We start from the raw sequence: 19,510 nt of genomic DNA, 5'->3' as shown, positions 1-19,510 counted from the left end.
AAACAAAGAGAAAGGAAGGAAGGGAGGGAGGGAGGGAGGGAGGGAGGGAGAGGAAAGGAAAGGAAAGGAAAGGAAAGGAAAGGAAAGGAAAGGAAAGGAAAGGAAAGGAAAAACATAGGTATTCAATATTTACTGGATTGCCCTCCCAGAACTATCCTAGGTCTCTGTATTTCTTTTGTATCTCTGTCTATTCTGCCTAACATTTCTAACCCACTTACCCTTACCCTGGAACACATGAACCCATCATGGCTGGATCCCAACAGATGTCATTGCAACATGTGGCTATGACAAATAATAATGGTTCAAATACCAATTTATTCTAAACTACTGCAGCCAAATTTCATAGGATATAGTTCAGTTCTCTTGCCCTTCTCAATTCATTTTGCTACATTATATTTAATTGTATATTATCTAGAATTAAAATACATATTTATTTTAGGCTCATTATTTCTCACCCTTAATCAACATTCCCAAGTACTTTAAAGCTAATCTCAACCAAGATAGGCAAAGACTCCTCCACTGACCTAGTCCTCCACCCTACTCCCCATCCCGAAGAAGACAGTTTTTCTTCTTTTCCCTGGGCTGTGGTGAACGGAGGTGGTGGGGAAGCAGCAGCAGGTCTAAAACAGCACGGGGTTTCCATTCTTGCAGATGTCATCATGAGAATGCGCAAACTCTTGCTGGGAATGACACAACTCCGGCAGCAATCTGGCTTCACACAGATCTTGGGAAGCATGTGAAGACAACTGCTTCTGAAATGCCCCTGAGAGTTGTTGTGGCCACTACTGTTTCAAATAACCAACTTAATGGTCTTGACTTGGGCACATTCCAGGTACAGTTCATGAGATGAATAGACTATTTGCAGTCTTTTCGAGAAAAACCATGTTCTCCCATTTCTTTTTTTTTAATATTTATTTATTTATTTATTTATTTATTTATTATGTATACAGTGTTCTATATGCATGTATGCCTGCAGGCCAGAAGGCACCAGACCTCATTACAGATGGTTATGAGCCATCATGTGGTTGCTGGGAACTGAACTCAGCACCTTTGGAAGAGCAGGCAATGCTCTTAACCGCTGAGCCATCTCTCCAGCCCCCTTCTATTTATTTTTATCCTTTTGGAAGCCATGGCCTGGGAGACCTGGGTATCCATCTGTGTTCCTTCACTCTTTGTTCCCACTTCCCTGGGACCCAAACTCTGCACATCGTATCATCCAGATCACCCTTTATAAACAGGATTCTTCTATCTTCCTCAAAGATTATAAGTACTGTATTATATAACTATATCGGGTGAGCTGGGTCAGGTTATTACTGTGATAGTTAACTAACTCACCATTGACAAAATGAGGATGAAAACAGTACTTACCTCACTATTATCAAAAATAGACTTAGTGATTTGGAAACTCAAGAGACTAGGGATGGTGGCGCACGCCTTTAATCCCAGCACTCGGAAGGCAGAGGCAGGCGGATCTCTGAGTTCGAGGCCAGCCTGGTCTACAAGAGCTAGTTCCAGGACAGGCTCCAAAGCTACAGAGAAACCTTGTCCTGAACCACCCCCCCCCCAAAAAAAAAGAGGAGGTGGGGGAGGAAGAGACTCATCATTACTTCACCTTTTACCGAGTTCTCAAAGTTGTTCTTTTCTGGGGCTTAGGCACTGTATTTCTTTTGAAAATTATTATATTTAGAAACACTTGCTATTTTATCAATGATAACCTACATGTCCATCTGCAGGAAAAACTCAATAAACAAAAACAAACAAACAAGAAATAAAAACAAATCTGTAATCCCGGCTATTCACTCAGGAACAGCAGCAGTAGGGTGGAAGAGACCAACAAGGGCAGAGTGTAGCTAGATGTGTCTCAGTCTAATATTCAACAGGGGAGGGTGATGTAACACACTAGGCAGAGTACTCGCTAGTGTGTGTGAGACCCTGAGTCTGTTTACAAATGCTGGGGGTGGGGGAGGAGGCAGTGTACTTTCCTGTAATAAATGTGCACCTTGATTTAGGACAGTTTCACTGTAGCACAGTTCCTGAGCCTCTTGCCTCAGTTTTCCAGAGTGTGGTGATTACAAGCAAGCACTTTGTGCACAGTTCTAAATGTAATAGCTTTGTATGAAAGAAAAATAAAAGAATTATGAGAACCCCCAATATACTTGTGTCTTTTTCCCCCACAAAATTCTCATTTATCCAAAGCGTCTTTTATTGTTGATGTTTAGAGTAGCTTTTTTTTTTTTTTGAGACACTATGTAGCCTTAGCTATCCTAAATCTCACTATATAAACCAGGCTGGCTTCGGATTTACAGAGATCCCCTTGTCTCGGCCTCCCTGAGAGCCTGGGTTAAAGGCATGTTCAATAAAGTCAAGCCAGAACAACATTTTATAAGTTAATAAAAATACTGGAGGATTTAGGGTTAAGAAATTAAGTACTAGGGTTTTCTTCAGGACATCTAATCCATTATGCAAACTAACTTCAAACACTAGTGTATATATATATAACTAATATATTTTATAGTATATACTAGTGATATATATGATTATATATCATTAGTATACAATATCGTTTATAAATGCTAGCATTATATATATATTTTTGTATATATATATATTTATATAATTTTTTAGAAACGGACATAAAATATTTTTGCTATCTTTATAGTCAGCAGACATAATTACCTGGGAAAGCCAATGAAATGGCAAATATATGTCAACTTAAACACTGGTGAGGGCAAAGCTATCCTTTAAATAAATCTCGAGATTTACAAGACTGATAATAATTTCCACATAGAAGACCAATATTTTTGAGAATTACTTCCACGATCAAGAGAAAACTTAGGGAGTTGTAAATAAAATCGAACATGTTAGATGGGCGGTGGGGGTGCACGCCTGTGATCCCAGCACTCGGGAGGCAGAGGCAGGTGGATCTCTGTGAGTTCAAGGCCAGACTGGTCTACGGCGTGAATTCCAGGACAGCCAGGGTTACAGAGAAAACTTTTATTTCGAAAAAACAAAACAAAGAAACAAACAAAAACCCGAGCACTTTGAAAAAAAAAAAAAAAACCTTGTTTTCCACGAATTCCTAGACTTTGAGACTCAAGAGTTAGGGATTTGTTAGTAAAAGGTAACTCTGTGTAAGGCGAAGGGAAGCGGTCTGAAGAAATAATAAGACGGGCATTTCAACCTAGGGGGCACTTTAAACTAAATACCTGTTTTGCCTAGCAAATGTTTTCGCATCTTCAAGGCTTCCTTGGACTTCAGGAAGCTAAGGACTCAGCCGCCACCTGGCGACGCCGGGGTCTGGCAAAGAGTCCCAGCCGCACCAATTAGCAGGGCGGAGGCGTCTCCTTTAAGAAGCTGACTCACGTGGATGCTGTGTTGTGTGCGCTCAGCTGGGATGGGGGGCGGGTCCTCAGTCTCACCACATTGGCCACCTTGACCGAGGAGGCCGAGTTAGCCTCCTTGATTGGCTGTAAGAATGCAAAGTGTCGAATGGGGGCGGGACGAGCGGCGATGAGCCCGCCCATCCTCTGCGGTTTCGGGGCGGGGTGGGCGGCAGAGTGTTGGGGAGCAGGAGTGGGGGGGAGGGTGAACCAGGGGAGGGGCGGGGCGCGACGGAAGGGGCAGAGTGCCAGGGCGAGGGGCGGAGCCTAGAAATGAAGAGGGCTGTGGGCCAACCGGGAGAGCCGCCTGAAGGGAGGGCGGGGCCACGCCGGGTGATTGACGCCGAGGCCCGACCGGGGAGAGGCGGGGCCAAGGCCTGACTAAACCTGAAGACTTGGAGGCCGAGGGGCTTCGACCCAGCTGAGAAGCGAAGAGCCGCTGGCAGCGCCGATCTCCCCAGCGCGGAGGTGAGTACGGCGGCAGGCGCTGAGCTCGAAGTCGGTGGGGACCCGGAGCTCTCGGGCCGGTGGCTTCGAGGCCCTCGGGGAGCGGCCCGGGGCGGGGGCCCAGGCAGGAAGTGCCTCTTCCCCCTCGCCACTCGTCCGGGGTCCTAGCGGGGCCACCAGGGCCCCTCAGGACCGTAGAGCCGCGGGCCGGGCCGTCGCTCTTTGTGAGGCCTTGGCGCGGCGGCCCCCGTCGGCCCGCCCCCGCCGCTCAGCCGAGCGTCCCCGCGAGCCCGCAACAGACGCGACCCCTTGGCGACCCGCGGCCCTCACCGGCCTCCCCGCTACCCTCGGTGACCGACGCCGCGGCCGCCGCTCCGCGGACAGCTGGCTCGGTGACACCCCCACTTCCTCGGCCGCCCCGCCCCCACGGCTGCCGTCCCCGCCGCCGCAGCGTCGGGGGCGCGCCCGGGCTCCGCTCCGGGTCGGCCCGCGGGCCCGCGCTCCAGGGCCGCGCTCGCATCCAGCCAGCTGCGGAGAGGCCGGACTCGCGCCCCGGTGCCACGGCTGCGGATCCTGCCCGCTAAGGTGTCAGCCCTCTACCATCCTGCCTTCGGGTCCCTTCTCACTCAGGGCGTGGGGACACGGCTGGGGGAGCCCGCGCCCGCCCAGCTGTTCCGCCTGTGTTTGTTGTGCCGAGGAGGCCCCGCCGCCGCCGCCGCGCTCTCCGCCTTGCGCCCGGCGATTGGCTGGCGGGCATCACGTGGGCGCGATCAGCTGGGCCGGCTGCGGGCGGTCGGCCTGGCGGGGACCCTGAAGCTGGCTGGTGAGCCCACCTGGAGGCTCCCCCCTGCTGGCGGAGGTAGGCACTCGCCTGCGCACCCCTTGATTTCAGGCTGCTGGGCAGGTAGGTAGGACGGCGGAGTATTGCCTGCGGGAGTGGGACGCCGCAGTAGTACAAAGGTCTGGTTAATCCTGACGCCAACTAATCTCCCTTTGGAGTGGCAGTCAGGGAAGGTGTACAGTTCATTTATTTTTAAACTTTTTTTCTGTTTACAGAGCCCTGTTGGAAAGCTGAGGATTTTTATTTCAGGTGTCCTCTGACAGATGGAAAAATCTCGAAGTAACCACAGTCTTAACCTTGCTTTTGGAAAATAAGTGAACTTGCTGGTGAAGTAGCAGGCATCATAGGAAGCCTGGCAGACAGTTTTGCAAGCCACACCGGCAGGGTTTGCAGCTGCCTTCCGACATAGAGGAAGTCAAAGTCTTTCAGCGTTTCTAGGGTGCATATTTGTGCCAGATGTGAAATGCCTTGATGTATTCTTTTGCTAAGAATTACTCTCATAGTGTGTTAGGTAAGAAGGAGATTCCAGAAAATGTGAACTCTTCTGTGTGGAAGCTACCAATTTAGTAAAAGGTTACAGACCGATGACTTGAGAAAAAACACGACGCTAAATGTTGGGATGTTATGGAATGAGTGTTACAAAAAGTTCAAAGATGAGACAGTGAGACACCAGGAGGAGGAAGTGGCAAGTATTCTGAAGAGAATGACATTAGGCCTAGAAAATGAAAAGCCAGTGTGTTGATGTTGGCCACATGGGCTTAGGAAAAACAGGCTGGAACTTTTACAAATGCAGGAAGATGGAGCGTGTTCGATTTGATGGACATATATGTGTGTGTGTGGATATATGCACACAGGCTGGTGTGTAGTGAAGCAGAAGGTGTTTTGTACTCCGAAAGGAACTAATGCCCTTGTTTTTCGGTAGAGTCCTATACTCTGAAGGCCAGGTTGGCCTTAAACTCTTGGCAACCCTCCCTTATTGTCCTTGGTGCTGGGATCCCAGGTGTGCCAGTTAATGCCCGCTTCATACCCTCATCTGGCCTGTTCAGTACAGATTTCCCCCCTTAGTTTATGTATAAAAAACCATCTTATCGCTCGGAAAGGCACACAGTGAAATTTGTTCGATTTGTAAGGGAAACCAAATTGGATTTTTAACAGTAATTTTTCTAAGCACGCTTGGTGAAATATATGTGGCTTCCTCCAAAAGAACATCTACTGGAACTTTTCCTAGTCTCATTTGTCTTATCTGTCAAGGCGATTTAAAAACAAAAAGTTTAAAAAAAAAAAAAAGGTGGTGAGAAGACCCTGCAGGTAAAGGTGCTTGATGAAAGTCTGACAGCATTACTTTCAGTTCAGGGACCCACATGGTAGAAAGAGAGAACCTGTTCCACAAAGCTGTCCTGATCTCCATGTGCCCCACACAATTAAGTCCAATAAAAATGTCTAAATTTATAAAGAAGTAAGACCTACTCTAAACCCTATGAAAAAGCCTATGGGATGTGAAACTACTACTAAATATATATTCATGAGATGTGAAGGTAGTCCTGAGTGTATTTATCTAGACTCATTTGTTTTGGAGTGCCTTGATAGTTATGTAACTATGTAAATTAATACTATTTCCCTGATAATGCTGTGTGGTAACAAATGTGTAATTTGGGAACTGTTAGCTAGACATGAATTTGCTATCTGGCACTTCACTCTAGAAACCAAACTATATTATAGCCATCCAGCAAGAAGCTTTCAGTATTGTATCACAACAAACAAGGGGAATCATATTTGTCTTGCCAAGTTGTTTTTGGGGAGATGACCAACTCAGATTATTTGCTGACTCACAACTAGCTGCTGAGTTATGTGACTGGTCTTATTTTCTAATGACTAAGCAGTATTCTAGAAATACAGTCAGTATGGAAATTGCTTAACAAAACATAAAATAAGGCATTATCTTACGGGAGAAGATCAGACATTTACTTACTGTCAAATGAAGACTCAGTCCCCCAAGCAGGACATCATTTGGCCCAGCAGAGTGACTTGATACTGTTCTGTAAGAGGATGACATGGCTCTTTCTAACCAAGTACAAAAGTAAGAAAAATTGGGCTGGGGATGTATCGTTGTGGTAATGTGTTTTCCTAACATATACAAGGTTTGATTTCCAGTATTACAAAAAGGAAAAAATAGATTTTATAGATTGAACTGTTGTTTCACCACGTAGCTTTTAAGTAGAATATTGTAAAAAATTGCTATGAAAATAAGTTAATGAAACTGCAAAAGCATCAAATGTTTATTACTATATTATTATTATTATAGCTATTAAAAGTTTTATGGTTTTTCTTTCCTTTGTTCTAGAGAGAAGAGACTGAAATCCAAATAGACACTCATTTATTCACGTGAATCCATTTTAGCAGACTCAAAAATACTTCTCAAAGGGGCAGATTTTTGTAACTTCCCATACTGGAACCCTGTGTACCAGCCTCCTTATACACACTTATCTTTCCCCATCTGGTGCAATGAAAAAATCCCTCTGCTCTGTCCAGAGATGGTGGGAACACTGTGATGGGTGTTTGTGAAAATGCCCCAAAGTTACAGTTCCATAACTAAGGAATAGTCTTTCTGAAGAGGACATTTTTGCAAACAGATGCCGATTGTTCTCCCTGGTATTTTTAGAGCTAGGAAGTGGTACCTCTGAGGCTAAATCCATTTGCCAGGATTGAGACCACACCGGATTATTAATTATAGGGAGGGCAGGTACCTATTTTAAGACTAAAGTTGAGACACTAAGAACTTGACATTTTAGGTTTCTAGCTTTCGTCCTGTTTATAATTTCTGTTACCTGGGTATTTAATGTGGCTGTAATTAACAGGAGGTGAGGCTGTTACTTGCTACTGTTTTGTATCCATTCTGTACCCTGCTTTCGCATCTCTGGTGGGGCAGAGTTGGAATGGGATATGTAGTCTACTCTTATGACCTTTATTTAGCACTCACTGTACAGGACCCTGTTCTCAGGATATAGTATCTCCATTTAGATATTTTGCTGTTGCCTTTTTATGTCGGAAACGGTAATTTGTTAAAGTTTACAAGAGTATTGAGGGAGGAGGAGCTGAAGTATACAAACAGCTCCTGACTTTAGAGTTTTAAGTAATCTAGGCTGTGCTGTATAAGTCTTTGGGGGTGAAGCGAGTAGGCAGCAGCTGGATATATATTATTAATTTGAATGATCTTCATATAGTTGATCTTCAGTATGCTAAAGTGGTTATGGGAAGCTAAGAATTTTTGTCTTTGAGACTGGGACTCTCACTGGCTGGTTCTAAACTTGAGTACTCTGCTCAGTCTTCTGAATGCTGAGATTACAGGCCTGAACCACTGTGCCCAACTCAGAATGCCAATGATTTTAGCCAGAAAATCCATGAAGAAAATGGGAATGGAATTACAGTAATTTGAAAGCTACTTCTACCAATATTTAGATCTGACTGCCAGCTAAGTTTCTGTTTCTGAGGATTGCAAGCCACCAGTTTGTACAGTCACCGTGTAAACTGCTCGTAGCTAGAGAGCAGTTAAGTATAAACAAAGTGGACCTGGAGAGATGGCTCAGTGGTTAAGAGCACTGCCTGCTCTTCCAAAGGTCCTGAGTTCAATTCCCAACAGCCACATGGTATCTCACAACCATTTGTAATGAGATCTGTTGCCCTCTTCTGGCTTGCAGAATACTGTATACATAATAAATAAATAAATCTTTAAAAAAGTATAAACAAAGGAGTGTGGCTATGTTTCAAAGAAACTGTCACCACTAAAATATTTGATGTTCTTAATGCTTTAAAAGAATAATTTTATCTTTAGATTGTGGGCAGTTAAGTTAGAGGTGAGCTAGATTTAGCCAGCTGACTCTGGTTTGCTGACCCCTGTGTTTTTGACTTGGGTTTTATTTTATTCTGTGTGCATGAATTTTTTGCCTGCATGTAGTCTGTGCCCTAGTTTTTGTGTCTGGTGCAGGTGTAGGCCATAGAGGGCATCATATACCCTGGAACTGGAGTTAGATGTTTGTAAGTCCATACGTGGGTCCTGGGAATCAAACCCAGGCCCCTGCTAGAGTGGCCAGTGCTCTAACTGCTGAGTCAGAACAAACCAACAGTGAGATCCCACACTTCAAAGGAGCCAAACAGGCTTTTTAGATAATAGTTTATGATCTGTAACTAGGGATTTATATGAATCCACCATGTCCAATTTTTAAAATCATTCCTTTCTAGGGACATTGTGTCATAGGCTCCTGAAAGAAAAGTATTTTTTCTTTTTTAAGCTTACAGATAAATTGCATAATTAAAAATTTTTTTAAGATGGAGATCCTAAGATGTAATTACTTAACCAGAATCTTCTGTTGCAAATGGAAGTTAGGAATTTTAGGGTAAAGATGCTCTTTGGGAGAAGAAATTGAAGATAATCAATACAATACCTGAGTTGTCTATGAACTTCACTGTATTTTTATCCTGGTCCCTCACTACTTCAGATAGTAGACAAACTGTTAAGCAACCAAGTTTGATACTTGGAACTATGCAAAAATACTGCCAGAAGGGCTTTACACTTATGTGCGTATGACTTAATATTGTACTGGTTTAGCTTGGAGTGTTGCAGTAGACAAAAATCATAAACAACTTAATCCATACTCTTAACTGAGCTCTCATTTCAGCCATAAGTGTAATTTCAGCACAGAAAAGTGTCTAATGATGTGATTTCTGCAGTGGGACAGTAAGGTGCTGTCACAACTGAAGAGCTAGGAGATTCTGTTAAATCAACCAAAACCATTAGCATGTGTAGGAAATACTTTAAGTGTAAAAGATAATCCCTAGAGGCTAGAAGAAGGGACCAGCTGCAGACCAGTTTGTGAGAATTTTAGGAGGCAGAGCCAGTTTGTGGTGATGATGATACAACTTCATAAACTTACAGGTAGTCATAGGATAATTACCAGTGAGTAAGCTTATCACATAATGAGGTATTTCTTAATAAGCTGTTTGGGGTTTTGTTTTCTTTTGGTACTCTGGAGAGATGTTAAAGATGGAAGCCAAGCTACTCAAATGCTAGCAGATATTCTACCACTGAGCCACACTATTGGCCCAATAAAAATTTAGGATCAACAATCCTCCACCCTCAATACTGGGACTCAAACCTGGCCTCATATCATATGCTAGGCAAAATACTCTTTTGGGGAGCTACATCTTGGACATTTTCCAAGTTTTGTCCCTTCCCTTTCATTTTTTAAGTTTTTATGTTGTTTTGTTTTGTTTGAGACAGAACTTCACAGGCTGATGTTAAACTCCACATCTGCTTCAGCCTCTAAGGTGTTTAGTTTTTCTGTAAGAATCATCTCTAGGTAACTGATGGCATGGGCCTCTATATTCCCATCACTTGGGAGGCTGACGCAGGAGTATAGTAAATTCAAGTTAACCTCGGCTACATAGCGTGACCTGTCTCAAATTTTTTCCAACAAAAGGTTTTAGCATTTATAGAGAAGCAGTTTTGTAGAGCTTCTAGAAGGTGGTGGCTAAATTGTATTTCTGTTTGTATTTTATAGCTAATACAGCATAAGTGTAGCATTATCTGTGAATGTGTGCTGGGTTTAATAAAACACACTATGGCCACTAACACTCTTAGATGTTTGAATACATATGGTAGAGAAAGGGAAAGAGAAGATTTCCTGGTCTGACGTCAGTCCTATTGTTATATTCATAGTTGTTTTCTAATTTTAGGGAGTGTGTGATTAGATTACTACTGAGTTAGGGAATACAGGAGAATTTGTGGTCAGCCCGAGGGAGGGAGACTGACTCAAGCATCTCTAGGTGTGAGGGAAGTGAGACTGGAATAAGATTTAGTTTAGAGCCTAGCTTGGCTCCTTGTGAGAAGTTAACATGGGCTATATTTTTATGCCTATAAACTAGGGTAATATATGCCTACTATAAGAATTATCACAGCTAAGTGATAAGTACCAAGTACAGTGTCCTATACACTGGACATTCTTAGGTCTGAGGCAGTCTGCACTGGCCAGGTCCAGACAGTTGTGCTGACTCTTAGCCTTTTAATTTGATGTCTCCTCCTTAAGAATAAAGTGGCTTTCTTCGGACTACTGTAACTGAACAGCGTCGCCCAAGTGATTTATAAACAGTAGGAGTTTATTTGTCATGCTCTCAAGAAAAAAACACTTGTTTCCTGGTTTACTGATGCCGTTTTAGATGTGTCTTCATGGTAGAAAGGCAAGGCAGCCCCATGGAGCCTCTGTAAGACCCCAATCCTCTAATGAGGGTTCTGTCTTCATGACCCAGTTACTCCCCAATGCCATCACATTGGTGATTGGGTTTCAGTGGACACGTTTTGTGGGAACACAGATTTTCAGGATATAGATAGGTGGGATTGTAATTGGTGACAGCTTTAGTATACTTCAATACTGTTTTACTTTTTCAAACCTTGTAAAGCTAAGGCTTACTGGGATCTAATGACCATGCAGTAATTTTTGTTGACAACATAACTTTTTTTGGCAAACAAGAACTATATAGTTACAAATATATATGTTTATATGTAAATGGCAATCACAATCAGGAATCATGTAATATAAAGTTCTTCCTAGATATTTTTAGTCTTGGTAATGAATCATATAATTGAAGCCAGTAAAAATACTTGGGTAGAGTAAAAAATAGAATGAATTTGAAGCAGCAAAGAATGCATATTAAGTCTATTTACCCTCAGTACCAAATGGTCGGTCACAGCTATTCCTGTATTACTGAGCCAAAGATAGAATGATGTAGGTAGACGGAATAAAGTTCATTTGGAACCATGGCATCTTCATGGTAGCATCTAAGGTCAATCTAGAAATAGAATTGTTTCGTTGTAGTTAAAATAAATCGAGTCTGAAGAAAGTTGGAAAGAAAATTACCTTTAAAGCAAATCCCAGAAACTGGCTGAAGCTAAATGACTGCACTGAGAACTGTAAAACTTGCTGTCGATCCTTTTCCTTAAACAGTTAATGCATAATTATAAACATAACAAAAGGCAGCTGTTCACATGTGTGTTGAATGCCTTATATGGAGAGTCATAAATTGAAACAGTGATACAAGGATCAAACAGGTAAAAATACTTTTGTACACCACAGTGGATAATGAAAAATAAATTAGGATGGGAGAGAACAAGACTGCTTAACACAGCCAGTTTCTGTGGAAATACGTTGTGTGTTCTAGTACCTGACCCCATCCCCCAAAGTACAGGCCTCTCCACCCCAGTTTTACTTTGTTTTCTTAAGGTTTCTATTTTTTTGTTTGTTTATTTAGAGTGTGTATGTGTGCATGTGTCCCCCGTGTGCAGGTGCCTGTGCAGGCTATAAGAGGATATCAGGTCTGGAGCTGGAGTTTAATTATGAGCTGCCTGATATGATACAGGTGCTGGGGACAGAACTTGAATCCCCTGCAAGAGCAATAAGTGCTCTTAACCACTGACCTGGCTCTCTTGTCCCCAGATTTTAAGATTTATGTCTGTGTGGTCAGCCATGTTTGAGTAACCAAGAAGACCAGAATAGGGTGTCAGAGCCCTTGGAGCTGGAACTACAGTCAGTTATAAGCATCTTGATGTGGGTGCTGGGAGCTGAACATGGGCCCTCAAGAACACTAAGTGCTCTTAACTGCTGAGCATCTCTTCCAGCCACCTAGAATTTCTTTTGTTTTTATTTTTAAGACATGCCTTTTGTGTGTAGTCCTGGCTATCCAGGAACTCACTCTGTAGATAAGTCTGGCTTATAGTCCTTAAACACACTGCTTTTTTGAACTCACTGAGATCCACCTAGGATTAAAGGTGTGCACCACCACCGCCTGCCTTAGCATTTATTTTCAATTAATTTATTTGTGGTGTAAGGAGTGAGTCTGTGGCTTTACACATACTAGGTGATTACTGGCCTGAAAAATAGGGTGTTTCCCTGGGTGCTCTGCCTCTACTGCTGAGATTCCTGGGATCCATCACCAATTCTTTCTCTTCAGCTCACCTTTTTAAAATTAATAAGAGCTTGTATATAGTTCAAATTTTGTTACTGCTATATTTCCGGGCTGATGAATTCAGCTTAACAGGCCTTAAATTAGCCGTCATTCCTAGCGCCCCCCCCCCAGTGTGTCTTGGGTGTGTGTGTGTGTGTGTGTGTGTGTGTGTGTGTGTGTGTGTCTTAGAAAAGCAGTGTGTTTGAGGACTATAAAAGTTAAGGAGTAAGCATTGCCAGAAATGCGATCTGAAAGTTAACCACCACAGCTTAAGTCTGGTGTAAGGGTTTACATATTGTGGCTTTTCTTCCTTTAAAAAACAAAACAAAAATAAAGTAGTCTTATGTAGCCTTTGCTGCCCTGGAACTCCCTCTCTCTCAGGCATAACTCGAACGTGAACTGATACATCCTGCCTCTGATGATATTTGTTACTATATTAGTTTTTTTGTTGGTTGGTTGGTTTTTGTTTTTTTGAAGACATGGTTTTTCTATATAACAGTCTTGGCAGTCCTGGAAAACTCACTCTGTAGACCAGGCTGCCTTCGAACTCGAGGTCCACCTGCCTTTGCCTCCTAAGTGCTGGGATTAAAGGCGTATGCCACCAAACTCAGCCTTAGTTTTTTTTTTTCTTTTTTGTTTGTTTTTGTTTTGTTTTGTTTTGTTTTTCGAGACAGGGTTTCTCTGTAGCTTTGAAGCCTGTCCTGGAACTAGCTCTTGTAGACCAGGCTGGCCTCTGCCTCCCGAGTGCTGGGATTAAAGGTGTGTTCCCAGCCTAGTTTCTCTTTCTTAATTAGTATTTTTGTTAATATAGAGTTGATTTCATTATGACATTTCAAAAGTATCATACTTTGTTTTCATCCTCTCATCCCATTCCCTCCTGTGTTCCTCCTCCCTTCAGAATGATTCTTCTGATGACATTAGGATTGTCTAAGGGCTGGAAAAGTTCATAAATCTAAGAAGAAATAGTTTCCTTATTAGTTTGTAATTACAAACAACTATTTGTATTTACAGATAAGTCTGAATCCTGCCCCCTCTAAAGGAGAGCAATATCAGTTCTGCTCACCATTGACATATTAGTAAATACTTGAAACACAGGAACTGATAACACCCAGAAACATTTTAAAATGAAACCTGTGGTATATTCTTGAATATATCTAGAGATTTAAAAATACTTCAGGAGAAATGGGTTGCAGTGGATTTAAGGGATTGATTCTCCTCCTGTAACTCTTGAAGTACTAAAGTGTGGCATGTCCTGGTTTCAGAAACTTGTTTCAAAGCTTTGTGATTTATTAAACCAGCAATCACCTAAATTTCGTAATGCTGTTACGTCATAGCTGGAAAGTCCTTTTCTGTCCTGGTTGCTCTAACCTTAAGCTAGCTAGGTCTGCACCATGCCCCCTCCTTTGTGGGAGGCAGTGGAGGGTAACGGAAGAACTTTGTCTTGGAGTTTGTGGAACTGCATTCCAGCTACTATTCTGTGGAGTGGGGTGCCTGGAGGTGAGACCCTCCCAGAACTGTGAATTTTAAAGTAGGTGCTCAGTAGACTTTAGACTAAGACTTAATGAAGTTAGTGCTGTTGGCCCTGGGTGGTGGTCCGTACACCAGTGACCACAAACCTATCAGTTCACCTCTTCCTCTCAAGCCACATGACCCCTCTTGTTTTTTATTTTCGTCATATTTTGTGTGTAAGTGTGTGGTGCTGGGGTAGAAACTCCAGGCTACCAGTATGTCAGGCAAGTGCTCCGCCAATGACCTGTGTTCCCAGCCCTTTCTTGTTTTAAGTTGCACTGTCTTCTACTCTTATCTGATCACCACATCTGTGCCCCATACCTCTGAGTCTTAAATTATATGCCACATGCTCAGAATGTAGACTAAATGCTAGTGCTCTAACTTTTTCATACTTCTGTTTGTATGGGTTTTTTTTTATTTGCCTGCATGTAGGTCTGTGCCTTTGGAGGGTGTTGAATCCCCTGGAGTTAGGACAGTTGTGATCCTTTATATGGGTGCTGGAATCAACCCCAAAACCTCTCCGAGAGCAGCCAGTGCTCTAAGAGCATTGAGCCATTTCTCTAGCCCCATCTGTGTCAGTGATTTTATATGTGTGTGTATACATATAAAACAAAATTCCATTTTCCTTTTGTTTGTTCCTCACACCAACCAAAAGAGAAGTGTTCCTTGTGTCACTTAGCATGCTTATTGGTGCTAACCTGGGGAGTCTTGTTCTTTGTTCACTGTGTGGACTTTGAATCCCTTTGTTCAGGGTCAGATATCTCACAGGACAGGTGCTAGAAAAATACTAGATTATAGTACATAAATAACCTATAACACCGCCTCCAATAACTGCTACCAATTCTTTTTAGTAATGTGTGTCTTATATTTTTCCATTTGTTCTAGGTTTTAAGAACTTTAGCTCTCAAAATGGGCAGAATCTTCCTTGATCATATCGGCGGTACCCGTCTGTTTTCTTGTGCAAACTGTGATACGATCCTGACCAACCGCTCAGAACTCATCTCTACTCGGTTCACAGGCGCCACCGGTAGAGCGTTTCTTTTTAACAAGGTTGGTAGAAAAAAGCTTCATTCTTACTTATCTTCAGTGGATGTATTTGACAGCAGCACTAGATTATTCCCTCAAAGGTTTACAGATACCAGGAAATAGCAGAATGGTGGCTGAAACCCACAGAAGTGGCTGCCTATTAGCGTGTCTCTGGGATTTTAGGGTTACGTTACTGGTACATGAGTTTATTTATGTATTTATTTTTATAAAGCCTAAATAAAGAGTTAGAAGAAGAGAGACAGGGTGTTGTAGCATCTGTCTAATATCCCAGTACTTGGAAAGCTGAAGCAGGAAGATTGCCACAAATTGGAGAACAGCCTTGGAAGACTGTTATAGCCCAGTTGGACCAGCTTCAACCACACAGTGAGACCCTGTCTCAAAACAACAACAATAATAAAGAAGGGTGGGTCTCTGACTCTTTGGGAAATGTTCAGCATAAAGATTTATTACTTCACAGAATTTGGAGAAAAGAGGCGAACATACCCATCTCTCTCTTCTGTGTCACCGATCCGTTAAGGAGATAGCTACTGCAGCTTATTTGTTGGAAGTGAATCTAGCTGCCTTCTCTTGCTATATAATTAATGATTGCCAGCCAGCCTTCTGATTGTCATCTGGCTTCTTTGGGTCTACCAAAAGGAAAAGCATTTGCAGATTTGCAAATGTGTGTCTAGTTTGCTTGGTTTTGATATTTTGAACCTGTTTTGAGATTAGTTGATGTGATTGTGTACCCTGGAGCCTAGAAAAGTTGAATTTTCACCTCTTATAGGCTAAAAAAAACCAGATATAATCTTGTCTTAAGTGAGTGTTTTTAGTAGGTCAGGTTAACTTTTCGCTAGAATTTGTTCCTCTGTTCCGTGAGTGAAGAAGCTTCTCTCAGAGAGTCAATAGTGTGTTCCTTTTACAGAGGAGGGTTGACACTGGCAGGCGAGCTGCCTGTTAACTATATACAGTCTTCAGTCTCGCTTACTCATTCATTTACTTAAATAGTCTCTTGTTTTTGTGTTAAAGTGTCAAGGCTAAAAAGCTGGAATTAAGACTGTATAACCTTTAAAGCCAAAATTATTTACTATTGATCTTTTAGAGGAAAGTAAAGCTTAGAGGATTGTTGGGTAGTTAGAATGATTGGAAATTCTCCAGATTATTTTAGAATCCAATTCATTATTATCTTTGTACTTCCTTGAAAATTAATGTGTTGCATTGTATAGCTTGTGGTAGGTTAACCTATCCCAACCTGTTTGTGTATATAAGTATGTTTTCAGAAACAAATACAATACTTTGGAACACTGATGATGTTGTAATAGGCTCTTTGATTATCTTACATTCATCACTACAGAGTGAATTAACAACTAGATTCAAGCTTATATCCCACATCTTCAATTCCAGAACTTTTTCTTCACTACAACCAGAAATAAAGCTACCATATATAAATGGTGAGACTAGGACTTGTCTAGTACTTATAAAGACTGAATTAGATTGGGGCTGGAAATATTGCTCAGCAGTTAAGAGCCCTAGTTGCCCTAGCAGCAGACTCAAGTTTGGTTCCTAGCATTCACAACTGTCTGTAACTCTAGTTCTAGTGGATCCAATGCCTTCTGACCTCCACAGGCACTAGACACGCATGCATATATGTGGGTAAAACACTCATCCATAGGGAAAAAAAACTCCTTTAAAAAGTTCCCTATTTAGATAACCCAGTACAGTGCAATTTCCAGATTTTTCTGTCTCAGAAGTATTCTCTCTCTCTCTCTCTCTCTCTCTCTCTCTCTCTCTCTCTCCTCTCTCTCTCTTTTCCCCCTTTTTTTGGATGTGTGTGGTCAGGTAGGATTTGCAACAAGAGTCTTATAGCTCAGGCTGGCCTGAAACTGACCTATATGGGTGAAACTGACCCCCTCTTTCTTGCTTCTGCCTCCCAAATACTAGGATTAAAGACCTAGGGGCACAAGCCTATCTCCGCATCTCTTGAAACCAGCCCTGGGTGGCTATCATGAGTGTAACTAACTACATTTGCTTGGCGGTTAGTTGTTTTGAGGCAGGGTCTCACTGTATAGTAAGGCTGCTCTCAAGCTCATGATCCTCCTGCCTCGGCCTCTCTACACTGGGATCATGGGTATGCACAGTTCTGTAATGCTTAATTGCGCATGCATTTGCTTATCGTCACAGTTGTTGGCTGACTTATATGACTTTACAAGGGTTTTTGTGTGTGTACATATATTTTCTTTTTCTTTAGGTAGTTAACTTGCAGTACAGTGAAGTTCAAGATCGGGTCATGCTCACTGGCCGCCACATGGTTCGAGATGTGAGCTGCAAAAACTGCAATAGCAAACTGGGATGGATCTATGAGTTTGCTACTGAAGACAGCCAGCGTTATAAGGAAGGCCGTGTGATCCTGGAACGTGCACTAGTTCGAGAGAGTGAAGGCTTTGAGGAGCATGTACCATCTGATAACTCTTGAAGAAAAAAGATAAATCCATCTTTTCCCAGGTCTCCTTCACTGAAAACAGAAATCTACTTACATACACTGTCACCTTAGCATCAGAGTCGGATTCATGAACTGCGGACAAGAGGGTGTGAGAATCTGAGATGGAACCTTTCTTTCTTTCTTTTTAATTTTGTATTTCCCATCCAACAGCAGTTTGTAGAGAGAATTTTTGCAGATGCCGTTAATTTTTTCCTTTTGTTTACATCTTGAGGCAGATGAGTCTGCAGTTATGTGGTGGGCTATGTGAGGGGAAACTTGGCCCCTACAGTGAAAAGGAGTGTTTTGTGTACATTTTGCGTGGAGAATATGTCAAGAGCATGGTTTTTAAATTTATTTGGGCTTCGTTTTAAACTTTCTTTTAAACCCAGTTATTTCACTTAATTTGCTAGCTTCAAGAAGAGATCCGAATCTGTGCCCAGCGCTGGAGGCTCAGTGTTAGTGTGGCTTGTGCTGGCCAGTGTGCCATATTCTTGTTGGAGAGGAACTGTAGCACCAGAACCCATTCTTCCTTGTCAGTCCTGACCCACGATGTCACCACCCCTAGTTACTTGTCACCAAACACGTGGTGTTGATTGGAGATTTCCTGAAATGGGGCAGAACTGCTTGGCTGTCTTTCCCATGTAACTTAAGCATAGTAATATAAATAAAGTGATAGTTGGATGTTTTGGTCCTGTGTTACTTCTAAAGACACCTTATAAAAGAACAGGAGTTTGGTGAGTGATCTTCTTAGTAGTTAGTTCTCTCACTCTTAAGCTACGTTGACTGTGTATAAGGTATTTGTGTAAATGGAAGCATACTGTTAACCCACAGTATTGCATTTAGAAAAGTTGAGCAGAATGTCAGTGTGCATCCTTGCGTAAAACATTAATCTGCATCTATTCTAAAAGAAGGGGAGAAGATGAAAGCAGCATATCTAAAAATACTGCTTCACAAAGTGTTTCAGCCTTCCCCTCATTTGTGAGTTGACTTTGATAAGTCTGTAGGCCCTAATAGTTTCTTCAAAGGACTGGTCTCTCCTTAGCATCATTTTTCCACATCTTCCCTTTGGAAGTTCACCAATCACATTTGAACTGCACTTGATATCTTCTATTGGTAGAGGTCAGGTTTTGACTCAACTTAATCCTACATGTATGACATTACAAGGTATCAGAATATGCTTCTTTGTCCAGTCCACTTATAGGCAAACTGGTACTTGCTTTCGGTGGAATAAAGGACATTGAAATCAGCTAGTTATACAAATGAACAGATGAACATTTGTATGCTCAGTATCCAGGTCGGCTAATAAAGGAAATTTGCCTGAGTTGAAAAAGTGAAATCTTTCTGTCATTGCTATTAAAAGTGATTTGAGTACAGTAAAGCTTCTCATACTTGGCTTTGCACACTTGATTAGGGGTATAGTTGCTGATTGAGTAGGGATAGTATAATATTCCATTTACAGTGAGTGAACTCAACTGTCTTCAACTTGAATGAAACCTTCAAGATATAAGAATAGTATTTGTTTCCACTGATTTCCACACTGGCCTGTGATGATATGCGGATTCCTAGTCGCATGCCTCACCTACAGCACCGTGTTCATTGCTGTCAAAATAAAGTATATTTTGTTGTGCATTGGTGCAGAACTGTTACTTATTTTTTACTGATCTATTTGGTGACCATCTGTCATTTTTAATCTCTAAACGTAATTTTTATTTGTTTTGAGATGGTGTCTCACTGTGTAGCCCTGACTGACCTGGAACTTTCTTGCTTTAATAGCAGACTGGTCTTGAATCCACTACTGAGATTTCAGGTGTGTACTACCACACCCAGCTGACTCTG

At 42.2% G+C, this 19,510-nt stretch overlaps 1 protein-coding gene across 9 annotated transcripts; it reads left to right on the top strand.

Annotated features, from left to right (window-relative positions):
- Positions 1 to 3,705: 3,705 nt before the first annotated feature.
- Positions 3,706 to 19,303, top strand: Ypel5 (yippee like 5). 9 transcript variants are annotated; one of them, XM_038318835.2, is made up of 3 exons: positions 3,706 to 3,848; positions 15,055 to 15,219; positions 17,444 to 19,303. In XM_038318835.2, the coding sequence occupies exons 2-3, from the start codon at positions 15,079 to 15,081 to the stop codon at positions 17,666 to 17,668; spliced, it is 366 nt and encodes a 121-aa protein (XP_038174763.1). In that variant the 5' UTR covers positions 3,706 to 3,848; positions 15,055 to 15,078; the 3' UTR covers positions 17,669 to 19,303. The 9 variants fall into 9 exon arrangements, with proteins under 9 accessions (XP_038174763.1, XP_038174768.1, XP_038174765.1 ...); XM_038318840.2 differs by lacking the exon at positions 3,706 to 3,848 and adding an exon at positions 4,297 to 4,412; XM_038318837.2 differs by lacking the exon at positions 3,706 to 3,848 and adding an exon at positions 4,524 to 4,686.
- The last annotated feature ends 207 nt before the right edge of the window (positions 19,304 to 19,510 follow it).

Source organism: Arvicola amphibius, chromosome 2 (genome assembly GCF_903992535.2).
Source record: "Arvicola amphibius chromosome 2, mArvAmp1.2, whole genome shotgun sequence".
NCBI lineage: Eukaryota > Metazoa > Chordata > Mammalia > Rodentia > Cricetidae > Arvicola > Arvicola amphibius.
Note: the sequence above shows the minus strand (reverse complement) of the source record. Positions and strands in the feature narration are given on the sequence as shown.

Excerpts from the sequence above, each read along its gene's own strand:
- Ypel5 (XM_038318833.2), top strand. The coding sequence starts at position 13,978 with ATGCTGTTACGTCATAGCTGGAAAGTCCTTTTCTGTCCTGGTTGCTCT. Across the intron at positions 14,158-15,054 it reads GTGGAGTGGGGTGCCTGGAG|GTTTTAAGAACTTTAGCTCT; the intron begins GTGAGACCCTCC and ends CATTTGTTCTAG. Across the intron at positions 15,220-17,443 it reads GAGCGTTTCTTTTTAACAAG|GTAGTTAACTTGCAGTACAG; the intron begins GTTGGTAGAAAA and ends CTTTTTCTTTAG.